At 38.7% G+C, this 20473-nt stretch overlaps 1 protein-coding gene across 6 annotated transcripts in view; it reads left to right on the forward strand.

The window, feature by feature from the left end:
- Slc25a14 (solute carrier family 25 member 14) overlaps positions 1–20473 on the forward strand; it is a 39842-nt gene that overhangs the window by 10888 nt on the left and 8481 nt on the right. For all 6 annotated transcript variants that reach the window (XR_015047174.1, XM_021152971.2, XM_085838195.1 and 3 more), the window contains 5 exons: positions 107–201; positions 2548–2633; positions 6294–6389; positions 18193–18317; positions 19563–19698. Coding sequence is in view for 5 of the 6 variants with exons in the window: in XM_021152971.2 (XP_021008630.1) it covers positions 107–201; positions 2548–2633; positions 6294–6389; positions 18193–18317; positions 19563–19698 (538 nt within the window). In the remaining variant the exon portion in view is untranslated. The remainder of the gene's footprint in view (positions 1–106; positions 202–2547; positions 2634–6293; positions 6390–18192; positions 18318–19562; positions 19699–20473) is intronic.

Here is a 20473-nt window from a genome sequence, read left to right on the forward strand (position 1 = left end):
TTGCTTAGAAAGATACAGATTTAAAATTGTAAAATCTACAAATGTGTGTTAAGTAAAATTAACTTTTCTTTATTTTTTTCTCTTTTTTTTTGGTGGGGGGGGGCAGAATTGCCCCTGCTTTACTAAGACAGGCATCATATGGCACCATCAAAATTGGTATTTATCAAAGCTTGAAGCGATTATTTGTGGAACGTTTGGAAGGTCAGTATGCTCAACTTTCTTTTGAGGTTATCCTCAAAGGGATTGTTGAAATCATGCTTAGTGTGAAATGTTTATCATCTTATGTTGGCAGTCAATGAAAGGTACTTAATGCATGGGTAAAGGTGACCTTGTGTTGAGGTGGGCTAAATCCATGCAGAGGGGATACATGGGTTAGAGGACCTGCTCTTCACATATATCTTTTACCATCGACTAAAAAAACGTCTAGGCTGCCAAGATGGCTTAATGGGTAAATTCCATGCAAGTGTGACTACCTGAATTTGATACTTAGAACCTTTGCAAAGGTGAAAGGAGTGAAGGAAGACATTCCACAGAGTTGATCCCTGACCTCCATACATGTGCCATGATATATGTCCTCCCCCAAAAGAATAATTCCTTTTTTTGTTGTTGGTTTGTCTGTTTTTGCCAAGAAGGGTTTCTTTGTTTGCAACTTTCTCTGTAGGCCAGGCTGGCTTCAAACTCAGAGATCCACCTGCCTCTGCTTTCCAAGTGCAGGGATTAAAGGTGTGTGCCACACTACTTGACTTAAAATAAAAATTCTTTCTTTTTCTTTTGCTTGTTGTTTGTTTTTTGAGACAGGGTTTCTCTGTGTAGCCCTGGCTGTCCTGGAACTTGCTTTGTAGACCAGGCTCGCCTCAAACTCATAGGGATCCGCTTGCCTTTGTCTCTCAAGCCATGGAACAATATGTATATAACCACCACCGCCTGGATAAACTAAGAATTCTTAAAAAAAAAACTTTATTGTTATTCTTGAAGAAGCCTAGGTCAGCCATGTTCTTGAAAATGAATACACTTTTCATCAGTTAGAGGACTTGACACTTTCTAGATGTCAATTTTGGTAAGGTTTGGGTAGGTAGATAAATTTTAGTCTGTTATAGTCTGGATTCCAGGATTCCCTTTCATCTTCCCTGAAAATATTTTCCTTTCATAGATTGCTCATATCGATTTACTAGTTTTCTAGTTCTAGACTGTTCTGAGGAGGAGGAGTGGTAAAGATGGGATTTTCGCTGTAGAACAATATGTTCTGTTGTTCCTCTCCTTGTTCGTAGTTGAGGGAATTTACTTCTATATAATTTCTTCTGGACCTGAGGGTATTACTGTGTAGCAGAGAGCTGGCCTAGCATGTCCAAGTCTCTCCGTTCATCCCCCAATGCCAGGGATTATACTACTGCTTTTTCATATTTGACTATAGAAGCCTTCTGTACATAAATGGAGGCTGGGAGATATATAAAGCCACTCAAAGTTAATATTTAGATAACTTTGTTATATATAATATTAATTTTTTAACATCTGGTTATTAAGTCTTTAAGTTGACTATCCATAAAAAGAGTTAAAAATTGAACAAACATGTTACCAGCTGATATGCCACACTCGACAGGAAAAGCCCACGAGGCTGCAACCCTACACTAAGAACCGTCAGCAACTACAGAAGGCTGGGAGCAGGGGAGGCGGTCTTCCCCAGGGAAGAGTGCACATTAATTGGTTGTCCAATGCCAAATGGTCAGCCTGGAAAACATATATACAAGTAATGCTATGTGGAGTAAACATTATATTTAGGGCTATGTATCTATATAGAGCCATATATGCATATAATAACTATATGTGAAAAAAAGAGGCCGTGAATTTGAAGGAGACTGCGGAGGGATATATACAGGAGTTTAGAGGGAAGAAAGGGAAGGGAGAAATGTTGTAATTATAATCTCCAAAGATTCTTTTTTGAGACAGGGTTTCTCTGTGTAGCCCTGACTGTCCTGGAAGTCACTCTGTAAACCAGGCTAGCCTTGAACTCAGAAACTCAAAAGAATTTAAAAGACAAAAATCAGATGCATTAATATGTTTGAAGTGGTTGAAATGGAAAGACAATATTCTAATTTATATAACATACTGACAGTTATGTAGAAGAATATGAATAATGGTTTTATGGAAATAATGGTTTGTATTGTGTAATTTGTACACATTTTGTATTGATTTGGGATGGTCTATAAATACTTCAGAGACTTTACTTTGATAAACTTTGAAGTTCATTTTCAAGTCATCTCTCCAGAAAAGATTCCTTTCATGCAATATCTCAGGTAGTCCAGAAATCAGTACTTAATAAAATGAACCTTCGTTTTCTTTAAAAGATTTATTTTTATGTAGTGTTCTGCCTGCTTGTGCAACTGCAGGCCACAAGAGGGCACCAGATGTCATTACAGATGGTTCTGAGCCACCATGTGGTTGCTAGGAATTGAACTCAAGACCTTTGGAAGAGCAGTCAGTGCTCTTAAACTCTGAACCATCCCTCAGCCCGTGAACCTTCTTTTATTTATTTCTTTTGCACTTTTACAGATGAGACTCTCCTAATTAACATGATCTGTGGGGTAGTGTCAGGAGTGATTTCCTCTACTATTGCCAATCCCACTGATGTTCTAAAGGTAAGAGACATTCCTGCCATGGAAGGCCGCAGCTTTGACTCACATTCAAGTTGCTATCTTTACACAATCTATTGTTAGTTCTAAAATCTTGGGCAGCTCTCTTAACTATGTGGTGTCCCATTCATTCCTTGTTTTGAAATGAAGATAAATGCAATATTTATAGCATAAAGTTGTTACGAATTAGAGATAATACATGTAACCTTGTCTAATATTATGCTTCACAGTAGGTGTTCAAAAATAGTTTAATGTGATGTCCATTAATCCATTCGTTTTCAGCCTAGGGTTTGTGATCCTATAGGCTAAGTTCAAGGCTAGGTCTTGCATAACCTGGGACGTCAAAGGGATAGATTAAGGTAGAGATCTTTACAGGAGTTTCTTTTCATAACTGCCTTACCTTAAATTTATACTGTTTCTGTCTTTTCTTAGCCTGTCCATGTTTTTATTAAGGATGAGCTTTGGCTTGTGCTGATTTCATAAGAATGTAACTGGACTACTACTACTACTACTACTACTACTACTACTACTACTACTACTACTACTACTTCTTCTTCTTCTTCTTCTTCTTCTTCTTCTTCTTCTTCTTCTTCTTTTTGGTTTTTTTGAGACAGGGTTTCTCTGTGTAGCCCTGGCTGTCCTGGAACTCACTCTGTAGACCAGGCTGGCCTCGAACTAGAAATCCACCTGCCTCTGCCTCCCAAGTGCTGGGATTAAAGGCGTGTATCACCACGCCTGGCCTAACTGGACTTCTTTAGTGTTTTATCAATTACAGAATGAAAAATTTTAATGTCAGCCTTCAGATTTATCTAATAGTAAAAATCTTCTATTTAATTAATAAAGCACTAAAGGTGTGATTAAACAGTGTGAGGGAACCACAACTTAGGGTTTTTGTTTGTTTTTCTGAGACAGAATCATATGTAGCCCATTTTATCTTTGAGCTCACGAAGTAGCAAAGAATGACCTTGCATTCCTGGTCCTCCTGTCTTACTGAGAATAGAGCTATTTACAGCTATGAATCTCAAGTTTAAAAAGTCTTTTTATGTGTGTGGGGGTTTTGCCTATGTGTATGCCTCTGTGCCATATGCATGCAGTGTTCATGGAAGCCAGGACAGGGAGTCCCTAGAACTGGAGTTAAGGACTGTTGTATGCTGCCATGTGGGTTCTGGAATCAGACCTGGGTCCTCTTCAAGACCAGCAAGCTCTCCTCATTGCAGAGCCTGAGCTCCAGCCATGAGCTCGGAGAAAACAAATCAAGTTCTTTATTTATAATAAGAGAAAGTACAAATCAGGATGGAAGTTAGTTCAAAGCAAGCGTAGGAGACTCAGCAGTTAACAGCAGAGCTTATCAGGCATAAAACAGTACTCATCCTTCAGAAGCTATAGGGGTTTTGTTTCCAGGACTTTGTGCTGCTAAGTAACAAAATCCTTGGATGTTCAAGTCCCTTACATAGACCAAAACTATTTATGCATAATGTGTGTGCATTCCCTTATATATTTTAAATCCTCTTTAGATTTACTTATATTTAATGTAAACATATAAGAATACTTGCTATAATATTCCAGAAATAATAACAAGGGAAAAAGTCTACATGTGTTCATTACAAATACAAGTTCTTGCAAATATTTTTCAATTGCTGATTGGTTGAATCCACAAATATAAGGCTGCCGACTATTTTGATCATTGTTTGATTAATATAGATTATCATTCTTTTTTTTTTTTTTTTTTTTTTTTTTTTTTGGTTTATTGAGACAGGGTTTCTCTGTGTAGTCCTGGCTGTCTTGGAACTCACTCTGTAGACCAGGCTGGCCTGGAACTCAGAAATCCATCTGCCTCTGTCTCCCAAGTGCTGGGATTAAAGGCGTGCACCGCCACTGCCTGGCATCATTCTTTTAAAAATTAAAAATTTCAAGACTTTTTTGTATATGTGTGTTTTGCCTGCATGTATATATTGTACTATATGTGCCTGGTGCCTATAGAGCCTGAAGACAGGGCATGAAATCTGTGGAATAGGATTAAGGAGGGTTGTGCGCTGCCACGTTGGTGTTGAGAACTGAACCCAGGTCCTCTGGAGTACCAGCCAGTCCTCTAAACCACTGAGCCATTTCTCTAGCCCCCAAATTAAAATGATTATTATTATTATTATTATTATTTTGGTTTTTTGAGACAGGGTTTCTCTGTGTAGCCCTGGCTGTCCTGGAACTTACTCTGTAGACCAGGCTGGCCTCGAACTCAGAAATCTGCCTGCCTCTGCCTCCCGAGTGCTGGGATTAAAGGCGTGCGCCACCATGCCCGGCTATCATTATTATTATTCATTATTTTGGAGGGGCACATGTATGCCCATGTAGAGGCAGAAGAAACCATTTGCAACCCGTTCTCTGTCAACTACGGGCCCTAGGGATTAAACTCAGTGCTCATCTGTAAACTCCCATTCATATGTAAACCTTTGTTAATATTTGGGTGTGGATGCTCATCTAGTTTTTTCACTGTGTTTTAAAAACTTCACATGTTTTGGTAAGAATTATATATACTGCTTTGCAGCACTTTTCTGTTTAACAATCAATTTTTAACACTTTCTCAAGGCTACATATATTTTAAGAGAAAACGTTATGATTCCACTGTATTCTGTGAAATGAAGGTGTCATCAGTTATGTAACCAATATGTTGTTGCTATTAGTTTTTGGCATTTGAATCACCCCTAATTTTTACTGGAACTAATTACATATGTCTGTCTTTCTTTCTTTCTTTCTTTCTTTCTTTCTTTCTTTCTTTCTTTCTTTCTTTCTTGAACTAATTACATATATTTGTCTGTCTTTCTGTCTTCTTTCTTTCTTTCTTTCTTTCTTTCTTTCTTTCTTTCTTTCTTTCTTTCTTTCTTTCTTTCCTTTTTTCCTTCCTTCCTCCCTCCCTCCCTTCCTCCCTCCGTCCCTTCCTTCCTTCCTTTCCTTCCTCTCCTTCCTTTCCTTCCTTTCCTTCCTTTCCTTCCTTTCCTTCCTTTCCTTCCTTTCCTTCCTTTCCTTCCTTTCCTTCCTTTCCTTCCTTCCTTCCTTCCTTCCTTCCTTCCTTCCTTCCTTCCTTCCTTCCTTCCTTCCTCTTTTTCCAGACAGAGTTTCTCTGAATAACAGCCCTGTCCATCCTGGAACTTGCTCTGTACTCCAGGCTGGCCTCAAACTCACTGAGAACTGCCTGCCTCTGCCTCCAGAGTGCTGGGATTAAATGCATGTGCCACCACTGCCTGGCTAATACATATGTTTTTATTCAAACAGGGTCTTACTGTGTAGCTATGGGTATGCTGGAACTCACTCTATTGATCAGGCTGGCCTTGAACTGACAGAGATTCACCTATCTCTGCCTTCTGCGTTTTGGGATTAAAGGCATGTGGAACCATACCTGGCTCAAACTAGTTATATCTCACTGAATGTTTGTTACTGTCAATTCCAGAAATTATGGATTTAGTATGGGGAATGTGAGATCTAATTAAAATCTTTATAGATATACTTTGGCACAAATTATGTTTTATTTGTATACAATTTAATTCATTAATTTCACCATAGTAACAGTTTTAAAAACAATTCCAAAACCTATTTTTTTCTTAATTTTTAAAGAAGTGAACTATCTCATTTTGGTTTTTGCTGTCAAAATAAAATATTCCATTTTTGTTTTAGATTCGAATGCAGGCTCAAGGAAGTTTGTTCCAAGGGAGCATGATTGGCAGCTTCATTGACATATACCAGCAAGAAGGTACCAGGGGTCTGTGGAGGGTGAGTCCCCATTTACTGGTGAGATATTACACTCTACACTTGAGTCTTCATATTAAGTCATGAGATTGTGACTTATAACTCCAAACAAAACAAGGCGCTCATGCCACCCATGAAAGGACCAAAACTTACCAGTGGCTCCTATTTCGATAGTGGTGTTCAGCTGTATGTGTAAGAAACATGTATAATTCGAGATTGCCATTTTGTTTTCCTAAACTTTACAGTGAATTTGTTTCAATGTAGTTTTGTCAGTTTTGGATTAAACACATTAATATGTAGTGCATATGTTCAAAGAGTAGGACAGTATTTTTAACCTTATAAAGTAAATGATATATGATAAAATATTGATAAAATTTACAAAAATATGAGGAACAATTCCAGCAGTCCCAGCACTGGAGAGAATCACTGTGAACATTTTGTTATCTTCAAATATTGATTTATATTTTGTCATTTGTTGTATTATTACAATATTTTTTGGTATTGTTTTGAGACAGGGTTTTCTAAGTAGCCCAGGCTGGTGTTGAACTTTTGAACCCCCTGCTTCTGTCTCCTGAGTGCTGAGAAGTCAAGTCTGTTCCACTCCACTTATCTCTTACTATAGTAACTCTTCGAGACTGGATCTATGTAGCTCTGGCTGTCTTAGACCTCACTCTATAGACCAGGCTGGTCTCAAACTCACCGAGTTCTCCCTGCCTCTATGTTCTGAGTGCTAGAATTAAAAGCTTGCAACACCACAACTGGTTATTGGATAACTTTTTAATCTGTTGTGATCACTGAATTATTCTAACAGCAAATAAGAGTATTATTAGAATATGCAGAGAGTGAGTGAGCGAGAGTGCAGAATAGGATGGAAATAAAGTTTTGTTATTTTCTTTCTTTATACTTTTTATAGCTAATTTTACTTTAAAACTTCAAACAAAATAGAGTTGAAAGAACTGAATTACAAACACACATCATCTAGATTACACAACTGATAAAGCTTTGGCACAATTACTTGATCTGTTTCTGATTGCATAGACTCATGTTATTTTGCACAACAATATAATTGTATGTTGTAGACATTCTAAAAGTTCCATAAACTGTCCATGATGTGTCTCCTAAGAAGGTGGAGAGATGTCTCTACTGTTAAGATCACAGACAGCTCTGGCAGAGGACCCATGTGTGGGCTGTGCAGAATGCATGCACCTGTGCTCATGTTTACGTATCCTCTCAGATATACATATAGTTAAACATAAGTTAAAATTTAGGAAAAGTACAAGATTCTCTGATAACAGTACTATTGTCGAGTGTAAGAAAGTAATTTTTAAGGGGCTGGAGAGATTGCTCAGTGGTTAGGAACACTTGCTATGCACACTCTTATGCAGATGGATCTGTTTGAGGCCAGCCTGGTCTATAGAAGAGAGTTACTATTACACAGAAAACCCTGCCTTGGAAAAAAAAAAAAAAAAAAAAAACAACCAACCAACCAACCAAGCAAACAACAAAATACTTGCTGCTTTTGTAGAGTTGGGTTGCCAGTCCTCACATGGCAGCTACCAACCATTCACCGCTCCAGTTCCAGGGAAACAAAGCCCTCTTCTGATTTTTTTGCAGGCACCGGGCATACACATGGTATATAGACCTACATGAAGGCAAAATGTGTGTGTGTGTGTGTGTGTGTGTGTGTGTGTATGTGTATGTGTGTGTGTGTGTGTGCATGTGCACATCCCCGTGTGGACGTGTTGCCTGTGTATATACGATAAATAACTCTGAAAAATGAGCCTAATACTTGAAATCTAGACCATATTAAAAATTCACCTATTTGTGAGCTGAGGATATAGTGTTTATATAGTGTTATATAGTGTTTTCATGTCTTTGGCTTGTTCCTCTATTGCCTGAAACTTGAGACCACTAGCTTTATTATAGTCATTCTAAACCTTTTGCATCAAGTAAGGTGTGCATGTTTGGTAACACCACATTAAACAGTGCAGAGATTGCCTACTTAGTCATATGATATCCAGTATATCTTGCTGTTGTAAAAGGTAAACTTTTCTTTTGCAATTAGCAAGTAATTTATCAGGTGAAAATTTGATCACATGCATATGTCCCAATACCTAATAATCAAATGTAACTACTTGTATGATCCTAGCACAAAATGCTACAGAAACAAAGTGCATTATGTTATGTATTCTTTGGATAATAGATATAACTTTTATGTAATGATCACAGCACCCACTAGTGATCCTTGAGGTTTGATTCTTAGTAACAGTCGGGTAGACTTTCTTGATTAATCCAATTTAAAACCATAGTAGAGCTAACTAGAACATTTTCATGAATTGGTGCCAAGAGACAAAGACCAAACAGCAAGATTATAAATTAGGTGGGGGAACTGAGACATTTTCTTTTTATTCACTGGTAATTGTTAAAAGTACAAACAAAATCTCACTGGCATTGGATATATTCACATTGTTTGCTACCAGGATACAGAATTTAAAACCCGAGCATATGCTGATGAGTTCCAAGTGTTAACTTACCTTTAAATCCTCAGAGAGGAATGGGGCCTCATGAGTCTCTGTAATCCATGATGTATCCAGAATTTATTTCATCAACTGAAACCCTATAATCACTAAACAACCATCCTTCCTCTCCCCTGCTCTCTGGCAACCCCATCCTGTTGTCTGTCTTTGTGACTCTGAGTGGACTCGTAAATGTTTGTCCCTTTGTGAGATTTTATTTAGCATCATGTCCCTGAGGTTCATACATGTGCTAGAATGGTTTTGAATTTCTTTCCTGTTAAAGATTGAAAAAAAATGTTATTTATACATTTCACACACTCACATGTATACACACTACATTTTATCTATTCAACCATTGATGGATGTTTGGGTGTCTTTCATTTTTGGGGTATTGTGAATGCTGTTGCAATGAACATGGGAGATATATCTAGCAGTGGGATTGCTGAGCAATCTGGTAGTTCTGTGTTTAAGTTTTTAAGGAGCTTGACATTTACTTTTATTAACATAATCTGGGTGCGTAATGAAAAGCAAAGTGTATTTTGGTATGTGGTTCCTTGAGATAGGCATATTTTATATAAAGATATAAAAATGGTTCTGGGAAATATAGCTCAGTGATAGATATTTTGCCTAGCATACATGAATCCTTAGGTTCAAACCCTAGTATGCCTGCACATCAATTTATATTAAAACCTTTTCTGAAGTCCAATTTTGTTTCAAAAACTTTAAAAATTTCAACAAAGAAATATTTATTTTTCCCTCTGCAGATATGTGATCTTTTTTTGTTTTTTTTTTTTTGTTTTTTTTTTTTGTTTTTTTTTTTTTTTTTGTTTTTTCGAGACAGGGTTTCTCTGTATAGCTCTGGCTGTCCTGGAGCTCACTTTGTAGACCAGGCTGGCCTCGAACTCAGAAATCCGCCTGCCTCTGCCTCCCGAGTGCTGGGATCAAAGGCGTGCGCCACCACGCCCGGGTATATGTGATCTTTTTAGTCTGCTTAATACTCTTGCTTTGGTTGTAGCAGTTGCCCCTGGGAATTTTTTCATGCTGTTCCTAACTTCACTATACACAGAAACGGCAACAAAATAGAACTTATGTAAGAGTAGGAGAAAGAGTTGTATGGTGAGATTTTTCTGGTGAGCTAGAACACACCTTCTCTGTTCAGTAGGGTACCTGCTCCTTAGCTGTGGCCTGTTGCCAGAACTCATTAATGAGAAACTGAGTGTGGTTAAATTTTCACTTTTTTTTTAGATTTTTATGCTTATTTTATGTATATGAATATTTTGCCTGAATGTTATATAAATGCACCACATGCATGCAGTACCAGCAGAGGCCAGAAGAGGGCACCAAGTACCTTGGAACTGGAGTTAGAGAAAGTTGTGAGCCACTATGTGGGTGCTGGAAAGAGAATTTGGGTCCTCTGCAAGAGCAACAAGGGTTCTTAACTCTGAGCCGTCACTCCAGCTCTTAAAGTTTGACTTTTCAAGAGAAGCTGGAAACTTGCATTTCTTTGCAAAACACCTTAATCAACAGCTAACTAAATCTTTTAAGAATATTCTATAGGCCACATACATAAATACATCTATGGGCTGAAATCTTCCAGGAGTTTTAGGGCCTTATTGTTCATCATTGGTCTTATGAGGAGGTCACACTGTTTAGGAGAGTGAAGCAGGGGAAGAGTTCTAGAGGAAGCTACTATTAGGCGAGGTCAGCAGGATCAGCCTTGGCACAGTCACATCACCTGTATATAGGGTTTGGGAGTTCAGAGATGGTGAAATACTTTAATATAAAAGTTACATCAAAGAGAAGTTATCTACATAATATGGTATTTTCAGTTCTTAAAGTTTATTTATTTTCATTGATTATCTTTATTCAAGTACCCTTGCACATAATTAAGAAGTCCTATGGATTGTGGGGATATTTCTAGTGGTAAAATGTTTGATGTACAAATGAGTATGGACCCAAGTTTGATTTCCATAACCCCCATAAAAGTATCAAAAGCTGGGCACAGAGGTGTGCATTTTTTCCATGATATTATTTTCTTTTTATTATTGACTGTTTTATTAGATCTTTTACAGCCCTATTAAAGATTTTTCACAAAGCCTAATTTAATAGCTAGATATTCAAATTAGAAATTGTTACATTATTTTTCCTTTGTTATTTAAATTTGTCTCATTTTATTCTTAATCCTTTTCCCCTGTTTATGTTTTTATTTCATTCTATTTTCTTTTTTCTTTTATTGGATATTTCATTTATTTACATTTCAAATGTTATCCCCTTTCCAGGTCTCCCCCCCCAGAAGTCCCCTATCCCTTCCCCCTCCCCCTGCCTCTATGAGGGTGCTCCCCCACCCACCCACCCAGAGGTGTGCACTTTAATCTCAGCACTGGAGAGACAGAGATGGATGAGTCTCTGAGCCTCTCTGGCCAGCCAGCATAGCCTAATATGTGAAGCCCAGGTTTCGATGAAAGTTTCAGTGTCAAAAACCAAGGTACATCATTCCAGAGGATTGTTCACATATAACTTGCCTCCACACACAGTGATAATGTTCAGTTAAACTTATGAAGGTAAAGAATCTGCTGTGAATCCGTAAAAAATGCTAGGTGGTTCATTGGATGATGACACCCTCTGTAAGCCTGCCAGCTTGAGTTCAATCTCTGAGACTCACACGGTGCAAGACGAGAACTGACTCCTGCAAGGTGTCCCTTGACAGCCATCTGTGTAACATGATGTGTGTATCCACACATATAATACACACACATGCACACACAAAAATAAAGAGGGAAGGTATAAAAATCATCTCTACCCATACAAACACAAAGGATCTTAATATATTTCTTTCTGAAGAGTATATATTCCTTTCTCTCTGAACTTAGAATAGCAGTGCTGGATATAATTTCATATCATGCATTTTAAAACAATCATTAGAATGATTTCCTTGTATAATTAATATTCTTCAAAGATTCCCCCCCTCTCTTTGTGTGTGCGTGTGTATATGTGTGTGTATGGCTGCATATGTGTATGTGGCTGCACTTGTGTGCACTGTATGTGGTGGCCAGGGGAAAACTTTAAACGTCATTTTTTGTTGAGACAGGGTTTCTCATTGGCTTGTTACTCATCAGGCTAGAGTGGGTGGCTACCAAGCCCCAGGGATCTGCTTGTCTCTGTTCTGGGATAGCGAACAGCTTTGCCTTGTGTACTGCCAGCCCTCTTTGGTCCCGTGAGTGGGATAGGAATATCATGCTAATTGATTGGTATCTCAGTGCAGGAGGACCTTCAGGGGAGCACTGTTTCCTCCTTGCTCTTTCCCTTAGACCTCAGACTTGTGCTTCCACCCACTCTCATCCTTGGTTTTTAGGAATCAATCAGGGAAGTGCCCCTCTCCTCACTGACATTTTTTTTTCTTTCAAATTTTAGAGACAAAAATCGCACTGTGTATCTCTGGCTTGCCTGGAACTTGCTGTGTAGACTTGAACTCTGAGATCTACCTGCTTCTGCCTCTCAAGTGCTGGGATTAAAGGTGTGCACCACCACGCCCAGCTGCCAATGCTTTTATTATTTTGTCCTTCTAATGAGTGTGTACTCACGTCTCGTCTAAAGAAATTCTCCTAGTCCTGCAGATTGAAGTCAGGGCCTCATGGGTCCCACTGAACTGTGTCAGCAGCCCTCTTTCTACTCAGTCATGCTAGCCATGAACTCACTTTGTAGTCAGCACTGGCCCTGAATTTAGGATTCTTCTGCCTCAGCATCATGAGCAGCTGAGATTAATTACAAGACTGTATCATCGGGTCTATCATGCTTTTTTCTTTTTAAAAACCTTTTTAATCAGTGTATATTGTAGAAATGTGTTTCATGCTGATATTTTCATATATGTATATAATATACTTTGATATCATCCCTTCTTGCATGCACTTTCCATCTCTTTCCTTTCATCCTCACAGATTATCTCCTTTCTGCTTTGATGTTGGTGTGTGTGTTTTGTGTCCATGCATTTGCATGGGTGACAGTGAATAACTTCAGGTGTCATTCATTAAAAGCTGTCTACTCTGTTGTTTTGAGATAGGTTTCTCACTGGAGGGAGCCCTCTCTGCCTCCCCAATACTGAGATTCTAAATCTGCATCCCCATAACTCACTTTTTATTATGTGAGTTCTGAGTTGAATTCAAGCTCTCATAGTTGCATAGCAAGTTTAGCATTTTACTGATTGGGCCATTTCTCTAGCCCCTTAAATCTTTTTGAAAATGTCCTTTTAGTCATCATCATCTTCCTCCTTGTTGTCATCCTCCTCTTTTTCTTCTTCCTTCTTTTTTCCTTCTTTTTCTTCTTCCTCTTCTTCTTCTCTCTCTCTCCTCCTCCTCTTCCTCCTCCTCCTCTTCTTCTTTTTTTTTTTTTTTTTTGAGGCAGGGTTTCTCTGTGTAGTCCTGGATGTCCTGGAACTAGCTCCATAGACCACACTGGCCTTGAACTCACATAGATCTGCCTACCTTTGCCACCTGAGTGCTGGTATTAAAGGAGAGTACCACCACCACCTGGCTGTTTTTACTTTTAATTATGTGTATCTGTATGTGTTTGCAGGTGGTCTTGAAAGCTAGTGGCATTGGGTGACCTGGAGCTAGAGTTCCAGGCGGTTGTGACCTGCTTGATATGGGTCCTATGAATTGAACTTTTAGCCACTGAGATACCTTTTGGGCCCCCCACCTTAATTTTTTAAAAAAAGATATTCTATTTGTGTGTATGGATGCTTTTTGCCTGCATGCATGTCTATGTACCACATGAGTGCCTGATGACTGCAGAGGCCAGACAAGGGTGTTGCATCCCTTAGAACTGGAGTTCCAAGTACTTGTGAGTTGCCATGTAGGTGACTGGAACTGAACTATGAAAGAACAGCCAGTCTTCTTTCTTAATTGCTGAGCCTTTTCTTCAGCCCCATAGGCTTTTTAAAAACAATTGATCCAGGATCTAACTATTTATTAGCCCTGGCTGGTGTGTACTTGTTACGTAGACCAGCTTGGTCTTGGACTTAAAGCTCTGCCTCCCAAGCTGTGTGATTGAAAGGTGGTATCCACCATGCCTGTTCCCCTTAAAACTTTTTATATTGTCTAAAATAGGACCTGTTTTGTAGAAAGTTCTACGGGCTACTGAGAAGAATTTTTATTAGACAACTTTGGGGTAGCATATTCTATAGATAATATTTTGTGAATTTTACCTGTAGAAACAGGTAAGTTGTTTAACTGAGGATTCTTTACTTTTTTTGCCTAGATGAGATTTGTTGGTGGCAATGAGTTACTGAAGTCTCTCACTGTGATTGCATCTGTATTCACTTGTTGCTCTATGTTGGTTAGGTTTGTTTTATGAAATTGCATGTCCCAATATTTGGTGCACATATATCTACAGTTGTTATATTTTCTTGGTTGATTATTGTATTTTATTAGTGTGTGGAGACCATCTTTATTTTCTTTGCTGTGCTAGAGATTGAACTCTGGGCCTTATGTATGCCAGTCAAGTAGTGTACTGCTGAGCCATAACCCTATCTAGAGACTTTTAACTTTTCTTAAAAATTTCATTTTGAAGTCAACATTGTCACCTATCGAGTGTAGTTAATTCTGTTTGCTTTCAGATTCTCTTTGCTTTGAATATAATTTTTCATTACTTCCCATTTTAGTCTCAGTATGTCTTTGCTAATGAAGCAAATTTACAGATAACAAACACTTAGATCTTGAGTGTTCTTTTAATTCCATATAGCCAGTTTGTGGCTTTTAATTAGAGACATAATAGCATTCCATCATGTTAAGGTTATTATTGGAAAGGTATGTACTCTTCGGCTCCTTCCTTATCTTAGTCATCGGCTCATTTAGCATTTATGTGGGCTGGAGAGACGGCTCAGTGGTCAAGACTTATTCCACAGTACCTGGGTTCAATTCCAGCACCTACACGTTAGCTCACCACTGCCTGTAACTCCAGTTCCAGAAGATCTAACATCTTTACATAGACATGTATGCAGGGAAAATACCAATGCACATAAAATAAAGATAAATCAATTTTTAAAATATTCTTTTAAGAAAGAGTTAATAAAGTTTGATTCTTTTCTCCTAATTCTTATTTACCCACTCTTATCAAGATTTAGTCCATCAAGATTTATTGTGTACTTTAAAAACATTTTTAATTATGGATACTTGTATGTATGTATGTACAGGCATATGTTCAGGTGCCTTTGGAGGTTAAAACTGAGGCATGGAATCCTTCTGGAGTTGGAGTTACAGTCAGTTGTGATCTACCCAGTGTGGGTGCTGGGAACTGAACTTGGGACTTCTGCAAGAGCTTAGAGTTCTCAGCCTCCAATATAACATAGGTTGCAAGACTCACTGCTCCCTATGGAAGATGGGAGTGCATTCTACCTCATGCGCCTCAAACTTCCTTTTACTTCTACTTAATATTCAGTAGGTCTGTGTCTAACTTGCCTTCTCTATGTGACTTTTTCTGATGGCCATCTCCTATCCAGGCACTGTGATAGGGGATCCTTCAGCATTCTAGGCATCCTTATCACTGACATTGTGATTTTTTCCCCTTGTTTTCAGTTCTGTAGATTAGCTCAGTCAAGCAATGGTTCCCTTCTCAAGGTGGTATCTGATTATTACCCTCCAGCATTTGGGGAGTGACAGTACACTGCTTCTCCAATGTTAGCCTGCCATACAGGAGCACTTAATGTGGCACCAAGTCTCCATATTTGATTGAAGGCTTGTAGGACTGCCACTTCTGGCTGCTTGGACTCTCCTGTGTCCAATGTGTTGGTTGCTACTTGGCATCCTTCTCACCCTTGTGATGGGGCTGGAGCTGTGGACTGGTCCTTAGGTTTCTTTGCCTCACCTTTCTGTATCTGTTTTTTTTTTCGCTGTTTTTTCTCCTCTTGATTGCTCATTATTTTATGTCTTTTTAATACAGACTCCCTGTTGTCCTGATTTGTATAGAGATTCATAGGGAAGGAAACTTCTAACCTGCCACCTTACCACCGACCTCTTCAGTGCTTTTTGCTTTCTGATTTTATTTTTTCTAACAGCTTTATAGAGAAGAGTCACATATTGTAAAACTTTTCAGCTTTAGAACACACAATTGTATCAGGTGGTTTCATGCTCTATGCCAGTATTGCTACTGTCTAAGTTGAGAACATTTTAATTACCAAAAAGAGACTCCCTACCATTTAATAGTCATTTCCACCACGGCTAATCCTCAGAACACTGTAATACACTATTCCTTTTGTTCATATATATTTGCCCACTTTATGCATTTCATCCAAGTGGAATTGTATTATGTCAGCTGTTAGGGCATAAATATGCACACCTTCCCTCCCTCTCCCTATTCCCCTCCTCTATTTCTAAGTAAATACTCTGGCGCTGAGCTAAACCCCAAGTCCCAGTATGTCATTTCTTTTTGTGGCTAGATAGCCATTACATTTTGGGGATATGCTATATTTTTAATTTATATACTCAATAATTAAGGAGCATTTGGATTGTTTTGTGCTTTTCAATAATATACTGGCTATTGCTATGAACATTGATATGTATTTTTGCATGAAATGGACCCAAATATAGCTGTCTCTTGTGAGACGATGCCGGGACCTAGCAAACACAGGAGTGGATGTTCACAGTCAGCTATTGGATGTATCACAGGGCTCCCAATCGAGAAGCTAGAGAAAGTACCCAAGGAGCTAAAGGGATCTGCAACCCTATTGTTGGAACAACATGATGTACTAACCAGAACCCCGGAGCTCTTGTCTCTAGCTGCATATGTATCGAAAGATGGCCTAGTCGGCCATCACTGGAAAGAGAGGCCCATTGGACTTGCAAACTTTATATGCCCCAATATAGGGGAATGCCAGGGCCAAAAGAATGGGAATGGGTGGGTAGGGAAGTGGGGGGCGCTATGGGGGACTTTTGGGATAGCATTGGAAATGTAATTGAGGAAAATATGTAATAAAAATATTAAAAATCAAAAAAAAAAGGAGTGCGAAAAAAAAAGAAAAGAAAATGTGCTTTAGTTCTTCTTGGTATATATATCTACTTATGGAATTGCTAGATCATATGGTAATTTTATGTTTAATATTTTAAGGAGATGCCAATTTATCATTGGTGCTCCATTTTATATATTTACCAACAGCTGGTAAGGGTTGCAATTTCCCCACATCTTTACCAAACCTTACTATTTTATTTAAAAGCAAATGACTAGAGACAGGCCCAAAGTGGGATCCAGCTCAAGGGGAGGTCCCAAGGCTTGATACTATTACTGAGGCTATGGAGCGCTCACAAAAAGGGACCTATCATGACTGCCCTCAGAAAGACCCAACAAGCAGCTGAAAGAGTCAGATGAAGATATTTGCACCCAACCAATGGACCCCTGTTGTTGAATTGGGGAAGGCTGAAAGAATTTGAGAAGGGTAATTCTATAGGAGGACCAGCAGTCTTAATCTGGACCCCTGAGATCTCTCAAACACTGGACAGACAGTATGCACCAGCTGATATGAGGCCCCCAACACACATACAGTAGAGGACTGCCAGGTCTGTGTTCATTCAGAGATGATGCACCTAACCCTCAAGAGACTGGAGGCCCCAGGGAGTTTAGAGGTTAGATGGGTTGGAGGTGGGGGCATCCATGTGGAGACAGGGTGTGGTGGGAAGGAGGTGTGGGATGTGGAACAGCTGCAGGGTGGGAGGGGAGGGGCAGGGAATGGAATATGGAGTGTAAAAAATGAATTATAAATAAGATTAAATTAAAAAAAATGACTAGAGTCATTCAAGTAGGTAAGAAATGGCATGTCACTGTAATGTATATTTGTTTGTTTGTCCTGGAACTCACTCTGTAGACCAGGCTGGTCTCAGACTCAGACATAGCTGGCTCTGCCTCCTTAGGTGGGGGATGAAAGGTGTGCGCCACCACCACCTGGCTGTCATCATGGGTTTGATGTACATTTTTCTAATGCCTTAATTCTTTAAGATTTTCAAATATTTCTCCATCGTGTGGGTTATCTTCTCGCTCACTTTGTGTTATCTTTTAAATTGCAACTTTTATATTATGGTAAAGTCTAACTTTCATATTTAACAATTTTTCTTTTGTCTCTTGTGCTTTAGGTGTTATGAATGGTTTTATTTGTAGTACAACATTTATGGATAGGGAATTATCAGGATCCAGTGTTAGCCACCAATTTGAAAGACTGTACTATACATTTCAGAGTTTATTTTTCTGACAGTTTCCACTACTGACAATTTTTTTCACTTGAAGACATATGTGCCTCTCAGTAGTTCTCTGATATCACTTTGGTTTTACAGGGTGTGGTCCCAACTGCTCAGCGTGCTGCAATCGTTGTGGGAGTAGAGTTGCCCGTTTATGATATTACCAAGAAGCACCTGATAGTTTCAGGAATGCTGGGAGACACAATTTTAACACACTTTGTGTAAGTGAATTATGTTTGATCCATTCTCTGTGTTTAGCAGTTTGAACATAAAAAGCCTCTTTTACTAACACTTATCTCCTATGGCCAAAATGTCAAGCCTTCTGAATTTTTTTTATAATTTTTAACTTATTGCTATATACTAATATATAAAATGGTGGGTTTTTCTAAAAATTTGTAGAATTTCTGATTTTACTTTTCTCATTATTCATTATAGAAGATTGTGTTTCAGTATGACATTTTCTTACATTAGTATCACATATTATGTTCATATTCATAACATGCATATGAAACACTCTGATTATATCCCCTCCCCCCATTACCCACATTTACCCGCATATGCTGTGGATGCCTGCCAGCTTGGCAGTTGGGTGTAGTCTGGATCCCTACTAAACGCTTTTGGATCTTTTTTTTTTTTTTTTTTTTTGGTTTTTCAAGACAGGGTTTCTCTGTGTATCCCTGGCTGTCCTGGAACTTACTCTGTAGACCAAGCTGGCCTCGAACTCAGAAATCCACCTGCCTCTGCCTCCCGAGTGCTGGGATTAAAGGTGTGCGCCACCAAGCCCGGCACCACTTGTCTCAGGCTGGCCTCAGACTTTGAATTTGTGATCTGCCTGTCTTACAGAGTGCTAGGATTATAGATATGCAGTGTGCACCATAACAAGCTGTGTATTTGGTGCTGGGATTGAAGCCAGGGCTCGTGCTTGCTAGTCAAACACTGTGAATGAACTACGGCCTCAGCTCCATCAACCTAGTATTTATTTTTGTTCTTGACCAGAAGGCAAATTTCCTCTCAGTGTAGCCAAGAAAAAAAAAAAAAGGTAAAATTTGTTGAGTTTCTGAAGCTAAAACAGCTCTGCTCTCATACTGCATTTTCTTTGTCATGTAGCCTCTGCTATTTTGCTACTTAAATATATTTGGCATATGATGCTGGGTTTTGACAGTTGCATGTAACTGATCAATGTTATAGGACATGTCCTTGCTTAGGGATGTTGTTAGGTTTCTGGACTCTATCCTTTAAAAATGAGCCTGAGTCTCAGAGGATATGAAAGGGACAACCTTGCAATGATGCTTCATTAGAAACGATTTTCTTTCTCGTTAGATTATAATTGAAGGGGGCCCAGATTTTATCTGACAGATGGATCTAAGTTATTATACTTTTTGCATTTGGCCTAAATTCTGTTTAAGTGGGCAAGTGTGGAAGTGGGTGGGGATAACCTATGATCTTAAATTAGTTTTCACCTTTAGTTCCAGTTTTACCTGTGGTTTGGCTGGGGCTCTGGCATCTAACCCTGTGGATGTGGTGAGAACTCGAATGATGAATCAGAGGGCAATAGTGGGACATGTGGACCTCTACAAGGGTACTTTGGATGGTATTTTAAAGGTACGTACACCGTGAAGTTCATTACCAATTCTGTTTTCTTTAATGTTTGAGACCTTTGCCAGGCCTTATTCTTCTTGCTAAGTATTCTGAACATCAAACATTATGTGTATTTTTTTTAGTAGCCTCTGAGAATCATTCCAAGGCAAATAATCCATCTCTTAGGAAAATTGTTAATGCATATTGCTTCTTAATATTATTCCAATTCGAGTGCTTTAAAATACAGGATACATATATTAATAGCACTATGAAAAATTACTAATATCAAGAGTTAATGTATCCAAGGATATGTAAGGGGAAGTTAGAGGGGAGCAGGAGAAATGGAAATAAAGTGAGTGAGCACTTATCTGTGAACTGCTAATTTTTAAATAAAGAGATGGAGAGATAGTTCAGCAGTTAAGTTCCAAAGGCCTTGTGTTCAATTCCCAGCATTCACATGGTACTTATAACTCTAGGGGATCCAACGCCCTCTGCTGGCCTTCATAGGCACTGCATGCACATGGTAAATGATACACATGCAGGCAAAACAGCTATACACATAAAAGAAACAATTAATGAGACTTACTGTAGCCTATATTTTCCAACCGCAAATAAGAGACTCTGTAGTAGAAAGCCCTGGTACTTAACAAACCTCAAAACCCAGTCCATGATTTAAGTTCCAGGTTGTTCTGTTGATCACATTTTGCTTTTAGTATTTCTGTTGGGACTGAATATCATAATGTATACAGAAGTTTTGGTTACATTACTTCTATAAAAAAAAATCAGGGATAAAATGCGA

Source organism: Mus caroli, unplaced genomic scaffold, assembly GCF_978045245.1.
Source record: "Mus caroli unplaced genomic scaffold, Mus_caroli_1 scaffold_5, whole genome shotgun sequence".
Lineage (NCBI taxonomy): Eukaryota > Metazoa > Chordata > Mammalia > Rodentia > Muridae > Mus > Mus caroli.